The sequence below is a fragment of the Laccaria bicolor genome, genomic scaffold (assembly GCF_000143565.1).
Source record: "Laccaria bicolor S238N-H82 LACBIscaffold_11 genomic scaffold, whole genome shotgun sequence".
Taxonomy (NCBI): domain Eukaryota; kingdom Fungi; phylum Basidiomycota; class Agaricomycetes; order Agaricales; family Hydnangiaceae; genus Laccaria; species Laccaria bicolor.
In genome coordinates, this window is record NW_001889882.1 from 697,033 (window position 1) to 720,219 (window position 23,187).

Sequence of the window (23,187 nt, forward strand, 5' to 3'; positions counted from 1 at the left end):
AAGCTTTCATAAGCTTTTGGGTTTCATCCAGGTGTGCTTGGGCTTCGCCTCCCATTCCTGAATGGCCTGAAGGTACTTCTCTTTCTTGCTGTCAGGCAGGCTGACCGTGCGGTTGGTGAGGTCCCATGAGAAACCGATGAAGGGGGCAACATCACTGAAAGGGATATCCTTTTCAGTCTCCCAGGGGATTCCCAGATCGTCGGATAAGGCGTTGATGTCCGCCATGCAGTATGTGAAAAGCCTGTCTGACTGGGATCTGAGGCATGGTCAGCAGGCAGCAAAGAAGGGGGAGCACAAGGGCAAGAGGGGGAAGAACTAAAAAGGAAACGAACCTTTCAGATGCTTGCGATAGGTCACAGAAAGTGAAGGACGCATCCTCATCAAACTCCTCAGGCTGATCATCAGGCATGACAGCGCCCTTGAACCAGAGACGGCCACCGTCGTGGAGCTCTCCGCCGTTTCCTGCGATGTCCTGCGCCCATTTCCTGCGCCTGAGGTTGTATTCCTCCAGGTGGGATCGTAAAATCCGGAAGAAAATGTGATCATCGACCCATTTAGAAATGGGCCCGATGCCACGCGCGCGCATGATTTGTGTGCCTGCATCACCCAAGCGGCCGTAAACGCCACCACCTGATGCCAGGCCAAAACAATCTCGTGTGTCAATCGCAAAACTGTCCCCCTCGTCGAGCCGGACAACGAGCCCAGGCCATTGGTCTGGTTTGATGGGGACGGTCCTGTAGGCCTCCTTGACATCGCGTACAGCTGCCTGGGATCCTGGGGGGAGGCGCCGTATAAGGAGGCAGATAACAGAGAAAGTACCCCATGTGCATGGGTACTGATTGGAGTCAATCGCGCTGTTGATGGACGTGATGGAGTCGCGCGGGGAATGCGGCGACGACAGGTTCTGGATGATTCTGAATTTCCCCGGTCGTCCTGGTTTGGGAATGATGCTAAGTGGAGAAGTTTGGAAGGGCCCAATAAGGGACTCGACTTCCGCACGAGTGATGGGGCCAAAATAACGCCCCTTTTGGAACTCAGTTTGAATAATGTCATTAAATTCCGTGCTGTGTAAGGTAATAGACGAATGATTAGGGGGAGCGAAGGTCTGAAAAATACGTGGGATGCCAGCACTGAAGCCAAACCTGAGGCCATCTGGCAAGTCAGGGTATTTGCCCTGGAGGCCAGCCTCATGAAGGTGCCTCTGCCAGGTCTCTGGCTTGTAGGGCGATGCTGCATCAAGCCTTCTGAGCTCGAGGGCAGTTCTGAGCCCCGTGAGCCTGCTGCCCACACCCCGAACACTCGTGTCGAGAGTCGTGGGTGGTGGAGGAACAACCGTTCGGCCGTTGCCAGTCGGAGCACAGGATGCTCCCTGCTGGGTTGATGAGACGACCCTGGCCATTCTTGCGGCAGCGTACTGGGGTGCCATCCCAGAGGGTGTCCAATGCGCAGTTGAAGATGTCGTGAGGGTAACGGCCCAGGCATATGGTGCAGGCGGATAAGGCTCCATCTCCGGCTGCACCCGTCTGAAAAGACTGCTGGTTATTTGTAGCACCCCTTCCTGGACGACGACGTCTGGTATCCTTCGAAGGCGAGGAGGACTTGGGAAGCTGCAATGTGCTGGGGGAGCGACGTGCCCGCCTTGCTGGGCGGTTTGCGTTGTGCTGGCTTGGCTGCCCTCGCTGCTCAGCAGATGGGGAAGACGAGCGCCCTCGCTTTGGTCCCTGGGCGCGAGAGCCCTTGGCATTATCTGGGACTAGGGTGGTCTGAGCAAACTGCTCCTCGAGCCTGCCGTTGGCGGGTCAGAGGCAGCAGGCAGGGGGGGAAGGAATAAGCACGGGGGTCGCAACAGGGTAGCAGTTAGGTAAACAGAATGGGTGCATGGGCGCAAGAAGGGAAGCAAAGGCACGGGTGCAAAGGGCGCGTAGAGCATAAGAAAAAGGGGGGGGGGGTGCAAGGGTGCAAGGGAGCATGGGCGCAAGATAGGTGGCAACGTGCAAAGGGAGGCAAAAGGAGAGAAAAAAGGGGAGAAACTTGTCAGCTTGTGTGCACACCACAATGAAAGGAAACGGTACTGACCTGAGCACGCCCTCAGTGCGCCTCGCGTTCCACAGCACGGAACCAATGGCTTCCACGCGTCTGTTGTTGATGATGCCAATGTTAAAAACATGGTCATCGGCAGCATCGCGGAGGGCCTCGTGCCACTCCCGCCGGACCTGGGCTTGGTAGTGCAGCAGGACTGTGTCGCCATCCACTTCCCTTCGCGTGGGGTGGCACTCAAGGCTGAGGTAAAACTCAGCGAGGGCGATGACGAGGTCCTCAGGCCAATCAGTCTGGGCCATGTGGTGGAGCAGGCAGGTCTTCGCCATCGACATCTGGCGCCAAGAAAGGTCCTCGTCTGGGATTACCTTCGTGGACGGCTTGTGCGATGCCATGGGCTTCAGAAGGAGGGCATTGTCTGCCTTGGTGAAGGCGAAAGCGTCCTGGGCTATGGTTCGGTCAAACCTCGCCGCATCCTCGCACCCTTCTGTGGTGAAATAGTACAGCTCTACGTACTCGCGCTCGTCCAGCTTGTGAATTGCATAGCGGGACGGGCGAAGCGGTGGGACGTTTCCCACCGGCATGTTGGGGGCGATCCCCTTCAACTTGGGTCGCTTCTTCTCCTTGTCCTTCTTCTCCGCCTCTTCCTCCTTCCTGAGTTCCTCGAGCTGACGCAGCTCCTCCGCCTCCTGAGCTAACCTGTCTTCCTCAGCAGCAGCCGCATCCTCCCTCACCTGCTCCGCCCATAACTCCTTCCTGGCGTCGTTGTCCACGTCCCAGGCATCCGCGAGTCGGGTAGCCACCACCGCCTTCTCTATGCCCTCCGCTGTTGCCACAGCCGTGCAGACAGCATCGAAAGCTGGAGACGTGAAGTCTGGCCTCACCTCCAACGCGGGGTCCAGCGTGATACGTGGCATTTGGTAGTCCCAAAATGACGAATGTGAGCAAGATGTTCTGAAAAGAGTGTGAGCAAACGAGAGTTGGCAGGGAAAATAGAAAAACGAAAGGCAAGCCCAGTCCTCAGAGGGGCTGTAATAGTGACGGTAAGGAAGAGAGAGAGATTGCTTACATAGACTATCACATGCCCTGTACAAAGACAGCACCCTAACATTCCACTCGTGCCTCGCTACATGCTAGGGCAAGACTTTTCTCCTCACTCAGCGGGTCACTCAGTACTTTTGTTTCTCCCCCTCCGCTAACCATGGTCGCGCGCCCACTTCACAAGCGCCAGCTTGGCCTTGCCGCACCCACAGGTGCTGGTATCTCTAATGCTGCCCTCACCGTCGGTACAGATGCCGCCACCGCTACCTCCTTAGCCTTTGATAGCTCTGCCGGCTCAGGTTCTAATACAGCCCCTCCCATTGCTATCTCATTCACTCCCGTTGTTCACACTACCCCCTCCGCTTCCGCCTCCGATTCGGATTCCGCGACGCCTTCAAACTCTGTAGCTGCATCATCCAATACATCTAGTCCCATTGCCTTGAGCACTGTAGTTGGTACATGTGTAGGCGCTTTCATCGGCGCCTCCGCCCTTATCATTTTGGGCGTCGTGTTTTACCGGCGCTACTCAAGGAGCCTCAAGCAGAGATATATCAAGACAAGAGCTCCCATACCCAATGATCGTAACGCCCGCGGCGACGAGCAACGCAGGCGTTCTCGTCTTGAGCCTTGGACTAAATTGGAGGACGGGGACAAATGGGAAGGCTCATACCAGACGAAGGAGGTGGACGCTGTCTCTCCAATGGAGAAACTCACCATGTTCAAGAAGAGATCTCCGAGTGTCCGCACTGCTTTCACTCATGTTACTCACAAATCAGACGATGCTCCCTTCGATTTTGTTCATCCTTTTTCACAATACCACCCTAGCCTTGCGAAAGACCTTGCTTCTGATGAAAAAGGCGCGTTCATGCCCGAACCGCGAACCTTCCTCGGCCGCGTCGATGCAAATGCCCCGATATCATGGGAAGCAGAATCGGCCAAGAATACATCATTCCTCTCCGCCCATACAGCTCGCATGGAAGGAGGGGCCATGTCACCAACCCTGAACATGGCACTTCCCACACCTGCAGCTGTAAAATCAGAACTTCATCGTTGGGAATCTGCAGAGGTAGTCCATTTCAGTGAAGGTCGGTCTGCAGAGATCGTCGACCCAGCAGAGGAAGAGTCAAGCAGGAGTGCACACAATCCTTTTTTCAACGCTCAAGAATACGGCCACCAACGATCTCATTCAAAGTCATCTTCTCGGTCTCGCTCACGATCCAACTCTGTCTCCAAACAAAGTCACAAGGGCAAGGATCGAGAACGCATTGTCTCGATGGATCCTTTTTCCGATCCCCTGCCTAAGCCTTCCTTCGTCTATCATCACGCAACTACGTCTAGTGCTTCCTCAGCAAGCAACGAACGAGCAATACAATCCTTGAGAGCTGTGCTGGATGTATCAGAGGAAGAAATTCAGAGTCGTTTGCGTGTTGCGTCGATGCAACCCTCTGTCATATCCGCCATGTATGACGATGATGACGTTACAGAGAAGTTTCCTATACCACCATCCTCGGCCGGACACTCCATCAAAGACTAGAAAGTAACACGTTTCCTCCTCCTCAACACCGAATTGACCGCGATAACTTAAGACCTGCCTTTGCTATATCCCTTCCCCACCCTTCTCCCGACTACCACCTATCCCGGATGAAGAGTGGCCTACAATCCGGCATCGTCATACAGCCGTGATCCCCCTTGCATGCGTGGCGCGTCTCCCTCTGCTTCGCGGATGCCAACCTGTCCACATGTGCACGTTTGCGTCTCCAGTTATTTCATGATCTGTACAACTGCTTTTCTACTTGGCTGCATTTATTCTCCCGCTAGCTATCTATCCTTATGCAACCATATATTAACTGCTTCCGCATCCACTCATTTTGTTAAACCCCACCGCATTCCCTTGCATCACACAGATGACCAATCCTATAACATCGCTTATTTATTGACCTCCCTCTTGACATGTAGAACACGAATATGCAAGGTAACAGACCTCGTTGAGTATTCTGTCAACCATTTGTGAATTTACAGAGTATCAAGCCTAGACAGTGCCTAGACTCTAGAGTATAGCTTTGGTCACGCACTGTGAACATTAATCCTTTCAGATACCCGGTCAAGGCAACACCTCAAAGCCGAGTCGTACTTCTTCAAGCGCGTTCTTCTTTCTTACATTCTTCTTCATTTCCTACACAATACTTGAGGACAACTAGCGCCACTCTGGTCACCAAAGGCGCGGACTGTCACGAGCAATCCGTCGGCTATCTTTGTAATTGTGCCCTGAACCCTTCGCTTACTCTGCTTTGTAGCCCACTTTAGCCCACTTTCTTCGAGGAATACTTGGAAACTTTGATCTAGCCGAAGGACACCTGAAAGGCTCTGATACAATGGCGAATAATTCATACAACGCCAACCAGCAGTGGACCCATCCTCAAATGGCGTACCGTCGACCCAATCTTCAACTAGAGGGCGAATTCGAGTTCGATTCATTACATTTACAAGATGTCAATGCAAACGGTCGCCAACGACAGCTACAATCGCAGCAACAACCAGCTGCCTACCCGAACGCTTATCAGTTTTCACAGCAGCAAGTCCCTACCACCCTAGCGTCCTCATCGCTTCGAGATGCGTTTGGTCCCAATCCACAGCAATCGCATGTCAGGCCAGCTTCCTATAACGTCTCACCTTCCGCTGCCAATACGTCTGGTTCTTATCTTCATGGTGTTTACGGTTCGGCCGCCAATCCAGGCCAGGATCTGGTCCCGAATCCGTACCGTAACAATGAGTCCTTCAACTTTCAAACTACCGCAGCTCAGCCTTTGGAGAGTGAGCCATTTTCAGGCGGCTACGCCTCATCATCTGTGACGATGCAAGATTCTTTCCCTCAGCCCTCGTCTTCCAATTCCTCGCACCAGTCACCCTATTATACATCGCAAACCAAGACGGAAACAGGGACAGCACATCAGGCCAAACGTCCTCGCAAAAATCCTTCGGCGGAGGACGGAAATCCAGAGGATCATGATGGTGACGTTAAGGATAATGGCAAAGCAAAACCGTAGGTTTGACCATGTCTTCTTATCTGGTAACATCTCATTTGCTACAGTGCTCGTGCGTGTGCTCGGTGCAAAAATCTGAAGGTCAGATGTGAGGCCAAGACGGAAAACGACCCTTGCAAACGTTGTTTAAACGGTGGGCATGACTGTATCACCCCTGGGAAGAAGATACGTCGAACCCCCCCGTAAGTGTCAAACGTCAAACTCATCCCCTCGTTGTGCGTTCTAAAACGCTTGCTTTCCAGTAAACGCGAGCACCTCATCAGTGAAATTCAAAGTCAGGCAAAAGAGATACAACGCCTCATGGGGATCCTGGATGCGATGGGCAATCGTGATTACTCGAACACTAATAGCCAATCCGACCACACTTCGTCGTCTAGTCTCCATTCTCCCGTCCTCTCCCCATCGCCGACCTCTGATTCCTTCCTTGGTCCAGATGGCCATTCAAACACCGAAGAAAGGAACAACACGGCTACAATCAAAGCAGTCGAGGAATGGATCGCAAAGGCACGGGAGAGCTTCCAAGAATTTGGTTCGTTTATTGGGATAGGAGGCGCTGGGATGCCCAAAAACTACCTTGTAGAGGACGATTGGGAGGGAGGCGATTCTGACGGGGACGAAGATCTTGTTAATACTCCAGAACCAGAGACATTTGGCAGTGAAGATGACCATTACAACGTAGCTGTGGAGGACACTGATGGCGACGAGCCACCGCATCAGGAAGGCCGTAGGCTCCGTCATCGGTCTTCAGCGTCTAGCGGTGGCACCAGTGGGACTGCTAGCGGATTTTCTCGGAAGAAATTGGCTGGTGAAAGTGCAATTTTGCCTGCCGTGGCATCACCTTTTGGCCTGTTCGGAAAGTTGGCCATCAAGAATCAAGGTAGCAGGGAGAGTAGTGTGGAAAGAGAGGAGGACAAGGAACCCGGAATTGGGAATCATAACTTTTTCAAGCCAAGTAAGTTTACCTTTCTTGTAGATCTGTCCTATCGATTTTGACATTTTCAAAGCTGATGCGCCCGAATCACTGGTGCAGAGGCTTGATAAAGGGCAAAACCAAGCGCCTCACATCCTGACACGGGGGATCATTACCCCGATGGAAGCGGAGAAATTGTTCCAAATGTAAGCAACAGCCTATTTACCACGTCAACATCTCCAATGTCAGGACATACTTCAGATATTTCGATCGGATGAACCTTTCGGTTTCCCTTCTAGACCCCGTCCTCTACACGGCGCAGAGGACATTCTACCGGAGCCCATTTCTGTTCACTGTTAGTGCGTAACTTCTTTATTCACTCACATTGTAGACTGGGTGTTGATGGTCCTGCAGTTTGCGCTATTGCCTCACGCTTCTACCCCGAAAGGCCGGGTCTCTACCCCCAAATAATGCATTACGCTCAACTGGCCGCTGGTACAGCACTGATCAACGGCACCAAAAACGTGGAAATGTGTCAGGCGTATATACTTCTCAGCCTTTATCCCGTTCCTGCTCGAAAGTGGGAAGACCAGCGCAGTTGGTTGTATCTTGGGCTAGCAATCAGGTATAGTCGTGTCAGTTTCAATGCAAGATGATTTACCATTAACGCGGCCCTCACCTGTTCAGAACCGCCACGGATTTAAATCTTCATCTCCCCTCGAATGCGAAACCCCTAAACGAAAACCATGCACGCGAGATGCTCAATCGGACTCGTGTCTGGCTTAACTGCGTGAATCTCGACAGATCAACAGGGTCACAATACGGCAAGCCACCGATTATCAGTGGTGCTGATTACATGGCAAATCACTCTCAAGATTGGTGGAAGAGCTCGCTTTACAACATGAAACACTTCGACATTCACATCTGTGCATACAATGCAGAACTGAAAGTCTTGGCGGGTTTCATTGCAAAGATATACAGTGATCCAAATCACCCAACAGGACTTAACAAGGTTTGTCATTGATTGTCCTACCTTCAGTTTTTTTGACCACGACGATATGGGTTAGGAGGTCGATTTCGAAGGGATAGCGACAGCGACGGATGACGAGTTGAAGCGAATGGGCGACAAATGGATTTCTACTGTCCAGCAAACAGATATGTCTGACCCACAAAACTGCTTCCGGACTGGCCTTCTCCGTTTGGCGTACAGCTACGCTCGGCTCGTCGTTCTCTCCTACGGTTTTCAACATGCATTTGGAAAGAATGACGGAACGGACGAGAATCCGTTTCTTATCAGGGTCAGTGGAGTCTGATCTGCATCTATGATATGACTGATGTCATTGGTAGTGTTTGACCGCTGCAAAAGACGTCGTCAACGCAGTTGTGAACGATATTTGTCGACCAAGTCAATGTAAATTTGCTTCCGTGACTTTCAACGTTCATTGACTCTCATTCACTCTAGTACACTATTTCCGGCATGGACCTGAGGCTCAGAGCGTTTTCGTAACCTTCGCTTCGGCGTTTCTTGTGAAAGTAAGATTTTATACGCATTCCACCAACACGTGTCTAATCCAAGACAGCTTCTTCAACCAAAATTCGCTTCATACCTGACCTCTGAAAATCGCTCTGAAATCCGACGGCTTGTCCAGCAGGTGATTGACCTCCTCGCGTCTCCGGAGGTTGCCATCGACGATCGACACGGCCCAAAACTCTACTCGCGTTTCCTCAGGAATCTACTATCGAAGCCTATGGCAAGGTCGGACCCGACGTCTCCAGGATCTAACTCCAGCGCTCCTCTGCCCCGTCAACGCAATCGAAGGCCAAACTCCGCTTCAGAACAGGCGCCAGATCAGCCGCGGCCGTTTGAGATACCCTCTAGTGTGTATAGCCATCCTTCTCCTGCAACAAGTACGTCATTGTCGCCTCCGCCCACAGCGGCTGCGTTGTCTTTCGACAACTTTGCACCCGTCGGTGCTGTGGACCCCTTCGCACCAGACGTCTTGATTGCTTCGTCTATGGACCAATCGCTGGAAGATGGCGTGGATGTGGCTTTTTTCCAACCTGCCCTGCCTTTCGACGATGCCATTATGCAAAGCGTGCAATCTTTGGCGGATCCATCTGGCTGGCAAGATATCTCATTACCAGGTATGCACGTTTTTACATCTTTCCAGACGGCCTCTTACCAATATTTTTACCGTCAGGATTCAATTGGATGACCCAGTTCCAACAAAATCTTGGTTTGGATTTACGATCTACTGACGCTGCGATGTTTGACCACACCTCTGCGTATATGACGGGGATCTAGATGCCACGCCATCCCTCTCTCGATTCACTTTTTTTTCCCCCTCGATACCTGTATGCTTATCCCCTAAAGGCTCATCTGGATGCTCAGTTACCCGTAGTATACCTTATCACTTCTGTACCGGCCAGATGTGTTGTTGTAACATTAACAGCTTACTCTTGGATAGAATGACTGTACGAAATAAATACACCTCCCCCATCTTATTACACAAATAAAGACCCTTTCGAACTTTAAACGCCGAGGAGGGTACTCGCTCGAACCCCGCGATAGCGCAAACTTAAAGCCGAGCATCCTTTGGCATCGCTCTCAGCGCCTGCCGTACGCCTAGATCCGCCAAAACATCTTCTGCACCGCCGAGAAGGGCATCAAACGGAATTGTGCGATGATACTGAACAAAATAAACGGTCAACTTCAAAAGAGATTATGGATGATACGCACATGCTCGATGAATTTGCCCATCCCTGTCTTCGTGACGCCACGGCCGCCGAAGACCTGAACAGCATCTCTTGCCGTGTCTTGTGCACAAGATGTTGAGTAGCTCTTCAAGAAAGCAATTTGTCTATACGACAGGTCAGATGAGATTCACTGGCTTCAATTGTGTTTGAAACGTACCCAGCAAGTTTGCTTGCTTGTTGCTTGTAGGACTAGTATTCAAGTTCACTCAGTGAACCTGATGGTGGCAATGAGACAAAGAGAAGTCACCATGTTACACATCTGGTATGTGATATTCTCAAGCCAGTTTTGAACGCCTGTGATTCTGTTGAAAAAGAGGCCAAGATGACGGGCTGGGTACTCACTTTCAGCTCGAGAAATCATCCCAGCAATCTTAGCACGAATGACAGCTTGCGAATGTAATGGTTTCCCGAAAACTTTTCTCTGCGTAGACCACCTATTCACACGTCGTCAGCTCTTTTGTGTAGCCGATTGAACTTGTAGAACGCACTTCAAACATTCTTCGACTAGCAGGAAGTAAAAACGTCGAACGGTTGAATACGCAGAACATATTGCTCACTTATTCCCCTTTGACTTCTTGCTGACGCGCAGCACATCACCCATCGCTCGTGGTTGAAATTACTAGATAGCGTGTTGATTAATCATTTGTGAGGTGAAGGAGTATAAAAAATGAATGTACCTGAGTATGACAAAGATACCTCCACCCTCTTGGCCTAGGGTATTTCCAACGGGAACTCGGACGTTGTCGAAGGTAATGTACGCAGTGCCTGCAGTTGTGGAGTAGCTAGTCTTGATTTGCTTAGTCTCCACACCAGGTCCCCTCTCCACGAGGATGACCGTAAAACCGTCTTCGGTCTTGCAACCCACGGTAAAGTAATCAGCAAAACTAGAAAATCAGTTAAAATACATGAGTCAGGAACCGTAGGCAACGACTCACGTTCCATTGGTGATCCACTTCTTGGTGCCTGTCGTACTTCAAGTCAGCTGGGCTCATATGCAACAACAAACAAAATCCTTACCATTAATTATCCACTCTTTGCCATCCTCGCTCTTTGTAGCAGTGGTTTGCAAACCCATCACATCACTTCCAGCTTGGGCCTCCGATATTGCCAAACATATGAACTTTTTGCCTTCAAGCACCTCTGGCACCACTCTGGCTTTCAGTTCATCGCTCCCGAAGTTAATAACAGGAGGAAGCCCAATGACTTTACCACCCAAAAGTCCTAAAACATGTCGTCAGGAGAAATGATGAGAGGGAGAAAGCGGCTTACTTACCATCTCCATAACCGCGAAGACTCGAACGAGCGAACTCTTGCGTGATGATCAACTGAATAATATTGAGTAGTCGGCTACCAGTGACAAGATACCACACCCCACCTCATGGAAGTAGTTGAATTCCTCGGGCTTCACAAGGCCATTCATGAGAACGCGACCTTGAAGATGCTTTCCAGGTCCCATACGCATGGCGTGCATGTTTAAACCACTAAATCAAACAATGAATTGTAGAAATGTGGAGTGAGACTGCAAAGCGTACGTCATCTGGTCAATAACACTCTGCGACGGCCGCTTGCCATCCTCTTCACGAGCCTACCACAAAAAAAATGAGACCAATACGGCAGCAATACTGTCTTTTACATACAAGGGCATCGGGGTGAACCACCTCATCAAAAAACTTTCGCACCGCGACCTGGAATTTGCGATGGCCCTGTGAGATAAAACATTAGAGGGAGGGAGATGATTTTGACCCATAGAACGGTACCTCTGTATAGTATGGACTGTGGTATCCCGCTGTCAACCACGTCGGCTCCGCGTAAGGGACTTGGCTGAGTTCACCGACGATACGTCCATGAATGATGCTCTTTTCCCCTTCGATCACACCAATTTGCAGTCGCTGGTATTGAGGCTTCTCCAGAACCTCGTAGCGGTGAAGGCCAAAGAACGCTTCTGTAGCATCTTGCCCAGCTATGTCATACCAGTGTTGAGTACGAAATCTACCACCAAGGAATCGAAGTTTACTTACCGACCTCCGGGTCTAATAGAACTGATACACCGCCGGGGTGCATCCCCTTAAACTTTGTGAGGTTGTACACCTTCGCATCTATAATAATCCACTGGGAAAACTTTAGAGGAGTGCCCTACCAAAGGTGCGAGGAGACGGACGAACCAGATCGTCATCTGTGTTGTGCTGCTCCGAGATGAGATATACGTCCCTGATAAAAAGGTTGAGACAGACCTTGGCGACCTCGTCTCTTGAAAGTTGTCTGAGCTCTTTCGATGCCATTGCGTTCGCTGTGATACAAAAATGAAAACCGAAGATGTGAATGAAGAAACGACTTTTTAAGTCGGTTGAGGATGGGCAAGCAGAATTTGCATGTGATATCAAGAATGCAGGGGAATTCCACGTGCTTGGGTCCGGACAATCTCAGAAAGTCTGGGGTTCGGAAAGTACGGCTACATTGTATACAAATCCCCGTACTTTTTTGCCCCGTACTTTCCAATTCACGGACGGCCTCGACAATCTTAGCCAATAGCAAGCTCGGGATTCCTAGAATACAAATTGGACTACGATATTGCTACAATCATCTCAGAGTTTAGCTTGGGCAATGACACTAGGTCTTCGCAACTCTTCTCCCAAGGCTCCGTCCGCTGCTAATCGTGCTCGTTCAATATCATTCAACCCGAGTTCTCGCAGAATCTCTTCAGTGTGTAGTCCGGGTCTCAGCGCTCCAATGTATTTGAGTGCGGGCTTACTCTCCCGTAATTTCGAAAGGGTTGATACTCTAGGATGAACTGCAGGCGCACCCGCGTCCAATGCATCAGCCTCAACAGGCGACAGAACAGGTGCGACGCAAGCGTCCGTTCCTAGGCGGTAAGCAGTCATTCATTTATTTCCCAATAACTGACATTGTGGGACCCGACATACCATGGAATACATTGGTCCAATATTCCCGCGTATTCGTCAGAAAGCCTTTTTCCAGGTATTCATACAATTTAGGCCACTCTGAGCGATTGACCTGGCTTTGGAAATTCGGCTTCCACTGATCACCAAACGGAGAAAAGCCCGGAGGCAACGAACTAAGGAACAATTCCAAGAAGGCTTTGAAGAATTGCGGCTCGAGGCAGCCAACGGACATCCAGCCGCCACCTTTGCAGGAGTATATGTTATAGAAGGGCGCACCCCCGTCCAAGGGGTTGGTCCCACGCTGACCACCAAGCATAAGGGAACCAGGAAGCAAGGCGTGAATGAGTGGGAATGACGCCAGATAGCGTGTGCCCGAAACCTAACAAAGAAAATTAGGCATCTGAAGAGGGCGTTGCAAAAATCTCATACCATATCCACGTCAACCACTTGACCCCGTCCCGTTGTTCCCCTCTGTATCAGGGCCAACAGGATTCCAAGCGCACACATGACACCTCCCCCCGCAAAATCGGCGAGAAGATTCAATGGAAATGTCGGCTTCGAGGAAGAGCCTGGTAACATCTACATCAATTGGTAACATTTAGATCAATGAGATCGTTGTGTGCGCATAGTTGATCTAATGGCCGTAACTGACTGATAATATGCCACTGAGGGCTAGATAGTTAATGTCATGACCTAATCAGGGGTTTGAATGAGTTCTTCCCTCTTATGATCAGAAGATTTACCAGCCATATCCTTGTAAGGCCCTGAGAATAACAGCGAGGTCAAGATGGTGTTCAGACATGACAAAATTCATCTTTAACCTGTCCGAGGAAAGCTGCGAGGTACCGTCAGGACTGCGACGAAAACTTTTCGCCATGCGTTCCTACCCCACTATTCTCGCGTAAATTAGTTTTTCATTCAGCCCTTTCTTCGTGTCGCTGCCTAGAAAGAGCTCTGGCCCAAGTCCCAACCTTTCCAAGACCCCAGGTCTGAACGGGTCGATGAGGACATCAGCAGAGGATATCATTTTCCGCAACAATTCTTTTCCACTGGGATTCTTCGAGTCAATGATAATTGAACGTTTTCCACGGCACAGAACGTCCTTTGAAGTCGCGGACGGGCGATCTATGCGTGTAACTGACGCGCCATTGTCAGCGAGCACCAGACCGGCATATGGGCCTGGAGCGAGGCCAGCAAACTAGAACCGCTTGAGCATCGTAATATTTAAGGGGAAGGAGACCTTACTTCAACGACTTTGAGACCAGCGAGCGCCATATTCTAGTACGCACACTGACAGTGGAGTATTGCCGCGGTGTTTGCGATAAATCGCCGGTCAGGTAGCCTCTGTCGGCAATGTCCGTTAACCGGCGATTTCACATGGCACACCACAGACATAATAGGGATACCTTGATTCGGTGCATGAAGTATCATTGAAATTAACGCACGCTTCCAAATGGCATCCAAAGAGACAAAGACATTCAGCCGCGAGGACGTCGCTCATGTTCGTCGTGCTAGCTCGACTTGTATTCAACAGTCGCTCACCTTTTTGTTTGTATATACATAGCACAACAAGGACGGGGATCTGGTAAACTCGACGTTACGGTTGTTTCTGGCACAGTGCTCATATTGGACAATAGTGGATCATCATCGACTCCAAAGTCTACGACATCAGCAGATTCAAGGATCTTCATCCCGGCGGTGCGTCGGTTCTGCTGGACGAGGAAGTTGGTGAGTCAACTTGAACTTACAATTTCTTGGGGGTAATGATATGAAACATCCCTGATTTTTAGCCGGAAAAGATGCTACAGAGGCCTTCTACGGCCTTCACAGGCATGAGGTCATCATGAAGCCTCAATACGCCCGTCTCCAAATCGGTGTCATAGCGGGTGAAGCCGCTGTCATACACAGCCGTGTAGTTGGCGAACTAAGCAAAGTTCCGTATGCTGAACCAACTTGGTTGTCGGAGGGTTACCACAGCCCATATTATACTGATGTATCGATTTTGAATCATCTCTCATGGAATCGAGTTAACGCTGTTTTATAGAACCACAGACGATTCCAGAAGGCCGTTCGAAAATTCATGGATGAAGTCGTTACGCCCGACGCACTTGTTAGTACTTTCTTCTGGTTTCCGTTCATATCTTGAGGCTTTTTTTACAGGCGAGGGAAGAAGACGGAAAGCCCCCCAGTCAAAGCGTGATCGAAGCTATGTCGTAAGCTTCAGTGTGTTCATTAACAAACACGTTCCTCACCGTTACATTCGGAGCAGGAAGATCAATATGCACGCCATGCGAATGGGGCCAGGAAAACACCTGCAAGGCATGTTAATTGGATGTCCGCATTAAACCTTCATCTCATTCAACACAGGAAGGGAGTTGATGGAAGGCATTGTCAAGCCTGAAGAGGTCAGTCGCTTTTCCTCTATGTATACTTTTTAGTACCTAATCTATGCTATCATCGTACAGTTTGACTATTTCCACGAGGTGCGCGACATACATAATTCTAGTGTCATGTCGTTTCTAACATTGTTTCAGTTGATTATCACTCAAGAATTTGCGCGAAGTGGATGCCGGGGCTATGGCGATGGTACCGAACTGTTTGATGGTCACAGTGGAGCGAATGCTGACGCGTTAATAATTTAGGACTCATGGCTGGGTCGGTGATCGGTCTTCCTCCCGTTTTGAATTTCGGAAGCAAGGCAATTAAGGAGAAGGTCGTTCCGGATGTGTTGTCTGGCAAGAAGCTCATTTGTCTTGCTATCTCGGAGGCCTTTGCTGGCAGTGACGTCGCTGGTCTCAAAACAACTGCGCGTAAGACCGAAGACGGCAAATACTGGATCATAAACGGGACGTAAGTGATTAACTCAATTTTCTGGGTTAAAACACTCAATTACTTCAATTTTCAGGAAGAAATGGATTACCAATGGAACGCAAGTGGAGTTTGGCTTTTTGTTAGTAAACACACTGATCTATCCCTTAGGTTTTCGCACTAGTATGTTTCACTTTCTATTGAAAATTTTAGGTCAAATCCAACTTCATTCAGCTTTACTGTTGGTTGCAAAACTGAGGTACCGCCGTTGAGTTTTTTCGAGGGCTGCGATCACTGACTTGTTATGAAGGACGGATTTACTGTTATTCTGGTCGAGCGGGGGGAGGGCGTTGAAACCAAAGCAATCAAGACGAGCTATGTGAGTTTTCATCCCTTTTCGACGATGGATAACACCGATTTTTTTTTTCTTTGGTAGTCCCCGACGGCGGGGACAGCTTTCGTTACCTTCGACAATGTTAAAGTGCCAGTCGAAAATACTCTTGGCCCCGAGGGAGGAGGAATCTTTGTGATACTCAGGTATGCGAAGTTCTCGACGCTCTCCCGAATTTACGGGTTGATGAAACCATCGTAGTAATTTCAATCACGAGCGTTGGGTAATGGCATGCTCCTCTGCAAGGAGTCAACGGTTTATCGTTGAAGAATGCCTGAAGTTGGTTTTTTTTCCACCATGATTGCATTTTAGCTGATAAGGGATACTCAGGTGGACCAGTCAAAGGAAAGCGTTCGGCAAACCCTTAAACTCGCAAGCTGTTATACGAAGCAAGTTGGCGGCGATGATCTCTCGGGTGGAGAGTGTACAAAACTGGCTTGAGAATTTGACCTATCAAATGAATAACATGGTAACTGGGTCTGTCTGTCCGGATTCTCCGTAGCTGATAAGCCCGGTCAAGTCCTACAAAGAACAGGCTTCGAAATTGGCAGGGTGCTCACCGTCCTATCTCGATTGCCACACGTAATTCTGATCACATCCTGAAATAGACCTATCGGTCTTCTGAAGATGCGTGCGACACATTCCGCCCAGGAAACTGCCACAGACGCTGTTCAGGTGCGTGGAGAAGCTCCGTCGATCGATATCTTTAGCGCTGAGGTATACTTATACAGGTATTTGGTGGCCGTGGTATCACCCGCACAGGTAGGCCTCGACATGAAAGTTTGATTGTTGCACTGATCACATTAACTTCGATGTTGCAGGCATGGGATCGTTTATCGAGCACGTTGGTGGTTTAGATTATGACATTCGATGGCCGACTAATCTGTGTGTTTGTTCCAGTACCATCGAACCGTTCCCTTCGATGCGTATGTACCCTTCTTTCCAAATCACGAAAATGCGGCTAATCTACGCTACTCAATAGAATTCTTGGAGGAGGTACATCACATCTTAAGACCCCATATTGAATGTTCTAACCCACTTGTTGCTGCAGCGGAAGACGTGTTGGCAGATCTTGGGGTTCGACAAGCTATCCGCGCCATACCCAAGAATGCTAGACTGTGATTCCTCGTGGTTTCTAGCCATCACGACACTCATCCTCGCAATGATACCTAACATACTCCTTCATTCCATAAGTTTATGCATCCAGATAACGAAGACACGGCTGGAGGGACATGTAAATTATCTAAATATAGTCTGTTTTTGTCGAAGCCCGGTCGTAGCTGCTACAGATCCAGGTCTCGAGGATTTCCATGATCCCCATCCCAGTTGCTCAATGATTAGCTTCTTGGCGAATATTTCGCCAAAGCCGAGCATAACACCGTTCACAAATGGTAAGAGCATGTTGATAGCCAGCGAAGACAAGAGCGCTTTTATGCGAGTTTTCGTCGACAGAGACGAGTCGAAGATGGCCATGGTCGCAGTCTGAGGAACGGAATGAGGACGGGTGGCTTGAAGTTGTGGGGAAGGGGAGTCGGTGCGATCTGGGAATGACATGGACGGGAAAGAGGACGTGACTGAGGAATGGACATCCTCCCACCGCTGTGAATCGTCTGTGAGGCTTGCAGGTTGCTCAACCGTCGTTATGATTGATGACGAAAGACTCTGATGTTGGCATCAATATATCAGTCACCTTGCTTGGATGGGAGAAGTAAGATATGATTAGACATGCCTCTTGCACAACTTGTGGAGCGGAAGGAAGTTCCTCAACGGTAGCTTCGGCGCCTCTACGAGCAGCTTCCTCCTTCTCTACCTTACGGATGGCTTCCCACCTCTCTCGTTCCTTTTCCGCCTTGAGTCGGGCTTCCGCGGACTGGGCGCGCCAGGACTGAAGCTGAGCCTCATACTGCTCCTTCCAGTCGTCTGATCCCTCACTTTTCTCTGATATAGAACTCTCGGTAGACACTTGGGTTGCGGCCTCCGGTTTTGATTCTGGCTGGCTAACGGCAGCTGAATCGGGTTGCTCAGGCTGAACGGGACGTGGCCGAGAAGGTGGGGCAGAGAAGGATCGGTGGAGGGCCGCCTGTAAAAAGGTTTAACGATGAGAAGAAAAAGAATGAAAATTAATGAACCTCAAGAATGGCATCGGTTTCGTTTGAAGGTGAGGCCATTATGAAGCGCCCAGCAAAGAACGTCCGTGACTGGGGTGTTGAGTGTGGTGTGACGGTGTGACAACTGTCATTTTGTCAATTAGCAACTTGAAGCTCGTAAGAATAGGGCCTCAATCAACCGTAACATTGAATATACTTCCTTCAACATACTTCGGTAACGCCTCTCTAACTTTCGACCTCCTTCACTTTCTGATCTCCTTCGGTCAGCCTCAATTTGATTATCGTGATGAGAAGTCTCTTACCCACCTCCCTGCTGACCTTGGTATTTGAAGACCGCGATCCTTGGTCCTGGCGTTCAACTCAGTAATGTGTTTCACCCTTGGTAAATTTCCGAATGGTTCCGCAAAGATGTTGTCCAGGTGTGTGTGGTCTGAGTTGTCATGTGGTAAAGCTAAATGAAGTGGGCGGCACTAAGTAATATTCTAGTCATGAACTCAACATGGTTGGCTTTTTATGGATGTGAAGAGACGACAAGTTCGGCATGTATTTTGATCCCCTGGTCTGACTGCTTATGGTACGTTTGTGCGATTATCGGTAAAGATCTCTAACGTCACGCGTTCACCGTTGGTGTTCCTTGCACAGGTATCGATAATTCCATCTAAACGAGGCTACGTTTATAAGTTTCTACATGTCTATAGCCCAAGAAGGCAACTCTGTTCCAAATCGTGGACATGTTTTCACCTACAACGACGGAAACAATCCTTTTTCGGCTTGGGATGTTGTGCAGGTGCTTCCGCAAGACGTAATTATCCGTGGAGGTCGTTGTGCATCATTTGGCGGTCGGCCACGACTCGATGCGCGAGGCTTGAATTTGGTACGATCTCAAGATTCTCTTCAACCCCATGTTTTGCAATTGTTTACCAGATGTAATGTCGCGTGACAAGGTATACATGATCCTTCTCAGCAAAACGTAACTCCATCCAAATCCTATATCATGGGTCTACTGGGACGCAGACTTGCATCAACTCCTCTCCGTTGTACCACTTCAGACTTTTAGTCTGTGCATCTTGTCGACTTCGCCTCTGACCCGTTCACGAATTCTAGATATGTGCGAACTAGAAGTGTAAATATCACTTCAACGTATATCTATCAGTGTGATATGACGTGCTTACCATTCTCGCTTGCAGGTTCGGCGACTACTATCGTGGATGCGGAGTGAGTCACAAAAAGTACTTTCCAGATATTACCTGCTCACCACGTCAATCATCAGCATTTTATAAGGTCGTACTACTCAGGGGAAAAATTCGACTGCAATTCCCAAACGTGTGGCATCAGCAGCGCGCATATACACAAAGCTCCAAATTGTCGTTGCAACAAGGTGCGTCTCGCGTTCTTTGTATTGATCTGGCTGACGGACTCTCCTTTATTTTTCTCCAAGACTCCCTATGACCATCAAAGAGTCGTGAATATGTTTCATACTCCTTGTGACGAATGCAGATCGTTCGACCGCCTCCCTCGCTGACGTTCAACCCGAATTCTTTCTATGACTGTTTTCCTATGTATCACAAACTTTGCGCATTTATTTCACCCCTGCATCGTGTAACAATATGCACCTTATATCCACAAAGTATTTAACTTTTCACGTGTCGTGCTTGAGGCTGTCAAGTATCTTCAATCAAAGCAGGCGAATTTTTTTTATACATTTCCTGTCTTTGCTGAGATCAACTCAGCTAGAATCGCTTGCCTCCACGCTTGATTGGCTGTTTAGTTCCGCGCTTTATCCCCCCCGCTCCGGACCCACTCCTTTTCTGAGCCACTCGCGCCTTGCTATCGCTGTCATCATCACTTGAAGAAGCTATTCGAGGTTTTTTACTTTGTTTCATTGGCTGGGGAGGCTCTGAGTCGGAATTGGATGTCTCTCCCTTTGTCACTGGTGTCGGCGAAAATACAGATGAGGACTTTGAAAAGGCTTGGCCAGTGGGCATCGCTGCAGCTCCCTGACTTGCAAATGGGGATGATTCCTTTGGCTTGTTGATATGAACCGGCTCTTCTTCCGCCTCGGACTCCGTTGCAGAATCTGGGTGTACCGGTTGAACTTTGACCTGATCGCGGTCGCGTGATGTTGAGGCAATAGGTAGAGACTACAACCGTTATTTCATCACTCCGTCAAGTACAGCGAGGCGAGACGCATGCTTACCGCAGGGGGTGGGGAAACCCGCTGTGCTTTGGGGGGAGATTTCTCGATCGAAATACCGTTGTCCAGCCCTTTTGATGTAAGATCCGGAGTATCAACGACAGAGGTGACAGGTGCTACAGGAAGCGCGACAGTTGATTAGGTTGTGCTGAAGTAGGTTTGTGAAGGTTTCCTCACGAAGATCAGGAACAAAATTAAACATTGCGGTCATCCGTCGAAGTGTTGTAGCTACGCGGGGTTTGGAGAGCGCATTCTTGATGTGGGTATCGACTGTTCGCCTTGCAGTCCGACCAACCTTATCGACGGCCTGCGAAAAAGTAAGACAAAGCACTTGCTCATGGGGGGGAATCTAGCCTTCTCTAAATCAGAATCTGGAAGCTCGCTGACAGAGTCCACGGAGGAAAAAGAGAGGTGGTTGACGCTTATCAATGGGAATATGAGATGTTTCGAGATGAGTTCGGCCGAGAAACGGTGTCCTAGGAAGCATGTCTCCCATCTCCACTTGAATCCGTCGCCTTCCAGTTCAAAAGCAAGATCCTACTTTCCGTGAATGAGAGTGAAGACATCGTGGATGCACAACTGACTGCATAGTTCGATTCTACGATATCGAATGTGAAATCTGAGATGGCACCCAGGGAATGAACTTTCGACAAATGTTCAAGACTTGTAGTTCTCCAGGAATTTTCACGCTCATCCAATGGGAAGAGAGGCGGGGAGTCGGGATTACAATGACGCCAGCGACGTGAAAATTGATTACTTGTGAGGACTGGTTCGGAGGTGAATGACGGCTCCCAGTCAATTGTTAACCCGCTTTTACAACATACCTTCTGCCCAAACCAACTTTGTATCCGTTATAAAAATGAAACAAGATAGGTCCGCCGGCGAATGATAGAATTTCTACTGGCGCATTGGTTGTCTGGCCGACGGTCCTAGATAAATCTAGGTACACTGACCAGCAGATAAGGTGTGGACCTGACGGTGTCGGTTTTGACCATCCACTCCTTGCTCAAGAGAAGCTTCGAGTGTTCCTAAAAATGAGTAAGCATCATGTAGGAACTTCATTTCGTTTGCACGACGACTTCGATGAACCTCGGTGAATTGCTCCATAAAAATTCAAGGCAAAGAGGTGATTGGGAATCTCGATTTACAGTGTTTTCTTGCCCTTTGGTGGACGTTCTGACTCAGACTGAGTGAGAACGGTGAGCTTACATAAAGTAGCTCACGAGCCTCAGATGAGCCATACTCCAACAACTAATACTGGGCACAGGTATCGTACAGGCATTTTTCTGAATATCTTTTTTTGATGACACGCACAAGAAAAGTGTAGGATTCATCATGGAGGACGGGGAGCTTACTGGCGGTTCTCCATCTGCAACAGACATGTACAACCCCGAATACGAGTGGCCTGGCGATTCGACATCCACCGAACGCGATGACAGCCCCACAACCTCAGATCCTCCATTGAGGAAGCGAGGGAGGAGTATGCCCTCACTTCGTTTGATCGTGGCTCGGTCCTCTATTCTTCCGTCGAAGTATAGGATTGCCAGCGCTGATGCACATTGGGAAGTGCAATTCGGACGTGATATCGCCCCAAATGGCTCCACAACGCCACGTATACGACTGAAAGAGATGGAAGTTTCCAAACTCCATGCAACAGCTTACTGGGACGGAACAAGACGAGAATGGAGTGTCGTTGACATGGGTTCAAAACATGGGACGTTTTTGCGTTCTAACTGTGGAACCTCTGAACTTGTTGGCACCGGGGTGCGGTTATCGCCATCCAGAGTAGCAAGTATACCTCGACGACTGAATCATATGGACCAACTAACGTTGGGAAGTACGACGTTCATTATCCACATCCACGATGAGTACCCATGTGAAGAATGCTCCCCCCTCGCAGGAGAAGAAATACCACTCTTTCCCGTTTCTAAACATAAATCGGCTAAGCGAACAAGGGACGTGGCTGGCTTAGACTCAAATATACGACCATATTCGCCCAAACCAGACGGAGATCCAAGAAAAGCCCTGACCATGCTGAAGCACAGTCTTCTCCGGAATCATGATGCTCGGAACTCACGGTCTTCTATACGAACGGCAGACCTTGATGCACAGTATGTTGACAGAGCGGCTCGTCGACGTCAGTTCCATCCTTCTTCACACCCCGACGCGCCTGGTGTGTCGCCTTTACCCGTGAGGGTCAATTCACCGTCTTCCGATGGCATCTTAGAGAACCCTACGGATGCGCCAGTAATATCTGAGCCCCCTGTTCCTTTGCCAACGACAAATATCGGACATAGACTCTTAATACAGCAGGGTTGGGAACCAGGCAGTGCGCTTGGGATGCCTCCTGAAGAGGGAAGAGTTGCACTGATTGAACCACTCGAGTTGAGTACGACGAAAGGTCGATCGGGAATAGGTATTCGAAAAGATGCTTCAGAGATGTTTGATAATAGGGAGAAACGGAAGAGATTCAGCAATTTGCGGTAGGAAGAAATAAAAAAACACATTTATGCCACGTGACACGACCCCACGAGGCTCGAACCATTGCCAAATTGGAAAGCGCGTCGCGACGTGTTGTAGATGTATGTTTGTTTTTACACGTGACTGGTGTTCAAAGTCTGAATTTCGATTTGGATGTTGGCTGACCGTTCTTTCTTACCACAAGAACTAAGGCTTTCTTCGCTTCATTCCCTGGCTGCCTTTGCCACAGCGCTTATCCTTTCTTCTTTCCTTCCTTCCTTCATTCTCCCTTACTCATTATCATAACTCGACGTCCTCAAGACTATACAAAAACAACTTTGGTTTATACAATGGCTTCCAACCATGCTCGCGTAAAATTCTTCTCCTATTACACATACCAATTCCTCACTGCCTTCTTTGCAGTTACCCCAACGGCGCATAGTCGCTCACCGTGCAAAGGCTGATGAGAACGCGATGAGCAGACATGTTCGTCAACCCTCAAACTCGCTCGCCCCAGGTGCATCTCGCTTCGTCGCAAAG

At 49.4% G+C, this 23,187-nt stretch overlaps 7 protein-coding genes across 7 annotated transcripts; 5 read left to right on the forward strand and 2 right to left on the reverse strand.

The window, feature by feature from the left end:
- Positions 1-3,238: 3,238 nt before the first annotated feature.
- LACBIDRAFT_297117 (uncharacterized protein) lies at positions 3,239-4,612 on the forward strand (the record flags this gene model as incomplete). The annotated part of the gene is made up of 1 exon (XM_001880635.1): positions 3,239-4,612. The coding sequence occupies one exon, from the start codon at positions 3,239-3,241 to the stop codon at positions 4,610-4,612; it is 1,374 nt and encodes a 457-aa protein (XP_001880670.1).
- An 838-nt stretch (positions 4,613-5,450) lies between these two features.
- LACBIDRAFT_297118 (uncharacterized protein) lies at positions 5,451-9,334 on the forward strand (the record flags this gene model as incomplete). The annotated part of the gene is made up of 12 exons (XM_001880636.1): positions 5,451-6,118; positions 6,167-6,301; positions 6,362-7,071; positions 7,124-7,235; positions 7,291-7,388; positions 7,444-7,654; positions 7,717-8,041; positions 8,097-8,327; positions 8,377-8,440; positions 8,492-8,562; positions 8,610-9,174; positions 9,231-9,334. The coding sequence occupies 12 exons, from the start codon at positions 5,451-5,453 to the stop codon at positions 9,332-9,334; spliced, it is 3,294 nt and encodes a 1,097-aa protein (XP_001880671.1).
- Positions 9,335-9,450: 116 nt separating this feature from the next.
- Positions 9,451-12,065, reverse strand: LACBIDRAFT_190411 (acyl-CoA-dehydrogenase, peroxisomal; the record flags this gene model as incomplete). Its single annotated transcript, XM_001880873.1, has 18 exons — positions 9,451-9,719; positions 9,770-9,890; positions 9,944-9,975; positions 10,034-10,080; positions 10,129-10,220; positions 10,275-10,290; positions 10,344-10,405; positions 10,464-10,670; positions 10,722-10,749; positions 10,804-11,007; positions 11,060-11,111; positions 11,162-11,267; positions 11,319-11,371; positions 11,424-11,489; positions 11,544-11,746; positions 11,805-11,895; positions 11,949-11,969; positions 12,018-12,065. 18 exons carry the CDS (start codon positions 12,063-12,065, stop codon positions 9,609-9,611), a joined length of 1,560 nt encoding a protein of 519 aa, XP_001880908.1. The 3' UTR covers positions 9,451-9,608.
- Positions 12,066-14,139: 2,074 nt separating this feature from the next.
- LACBIDRAFT_190400 (acyl-CoA-dehydrogenase, peroxisomal) lies at positions 14,140-18,027 on the forward strand (the record flags this gene model as incomplete). Its single annotated transcript, XM_001880637.1, has 26 exons — positions 14,140-14,187; positions 14,251-14,271; positions 14,324-14,414; positions 14,477-14,679; positions 14,731-14,796; positions 14,847-14,899; positions 14,956-15,009; positions 15,058-15,091; positions 15,152-15,169; positions 15,221-15,272; positions 15,329-15,536; positions 15,592-15,636; positions 15,729-15,753; positions 15,805-15,873; positions 15,931-16,031; positions 16,087-16,164; positions 16,216-16,354; positions 16,406-16,437; positions 16,494-16,560; positions 16,617-16,647; positions 16,707-16,729; positions 16,786-16,811; positions 16,868-16,881; positions 16,937-17,547; positions 17,615-17,965; positions 18,015-18,027. The coding sequence occupies 24 exons, from the start codon at positions 14,140-14,142 to the stop codon at positions 17,005-17,007; spliced, it is 1,569 nt and encodes a 522-aa protein (XP_001880672.1). The 3' UTR covers positions 17,008-17,547; positions 17,615-17,965; positions 18,015-18,027.
- A 1,072-nt stretch (positions 18,028-19,099) lies between these two features.
- LACBIDRAFT_297124 (uncharacterized protein) lies at positions 19,100-19,515 on the forward strand (the record flags this gene model as incomplete). The annotated part of the gene is made up of 4 exons (XM_001880638.1): positions 19,100-19,116; positions 19,181-19,208; positions 19,264-19,371; positions 19,432-19,515. The coding sequence occupies 4 exons, from the start codon at positions 19,100-19,102 to the stop codon at positions 19,513-19,515; spliced, it is 237 nt and encodes a 78-aa protein (XP_001880673.1).
- A 208-nt stretch (positions 19,516-19,723) lies between these two features.
- Positions 19,724-21,249, reverse strand: LACBIDRAFT_326903 (uncharacterized protein; the record flags this gene model as incomplete). Its single annotated transcript, XM_001880874.1, has 5 exons — positions 19,724-20,134; positions 20,191-20,303; positions 20,365-20,494; positions 20,772-20,830; positions 21,141-21,249. The coding sequence occupies 5 exons, from the start codon at positions 21,247-21,249 to the stop codon at positions 19,724-19,726; spliced, it is 822 nt and encodes a 273-aa protein (XP_001880909.1).
- Positions 21,250-21,419: 170 nt separating this feature from the next.
- Positions 21,420-22,674, forward strand: LACBIDRAFT_297126 (uncharacterized protein; the record flags this gene model as incomplete). The annotated part of the gene is made up of 2 exons (XM_001880639.1): positions 21,420-21,454; positions 21,510-22,674. 2 exons carry the CDS (start codon positions 21,420-21,422, stop codon positions 22,672-22,674), a joined length of 1,200 nt encoding a protein of 399 aa, XP_001880674.1.
- Positions 22,675-23,187: the final 513 nt, after the last annotated feature.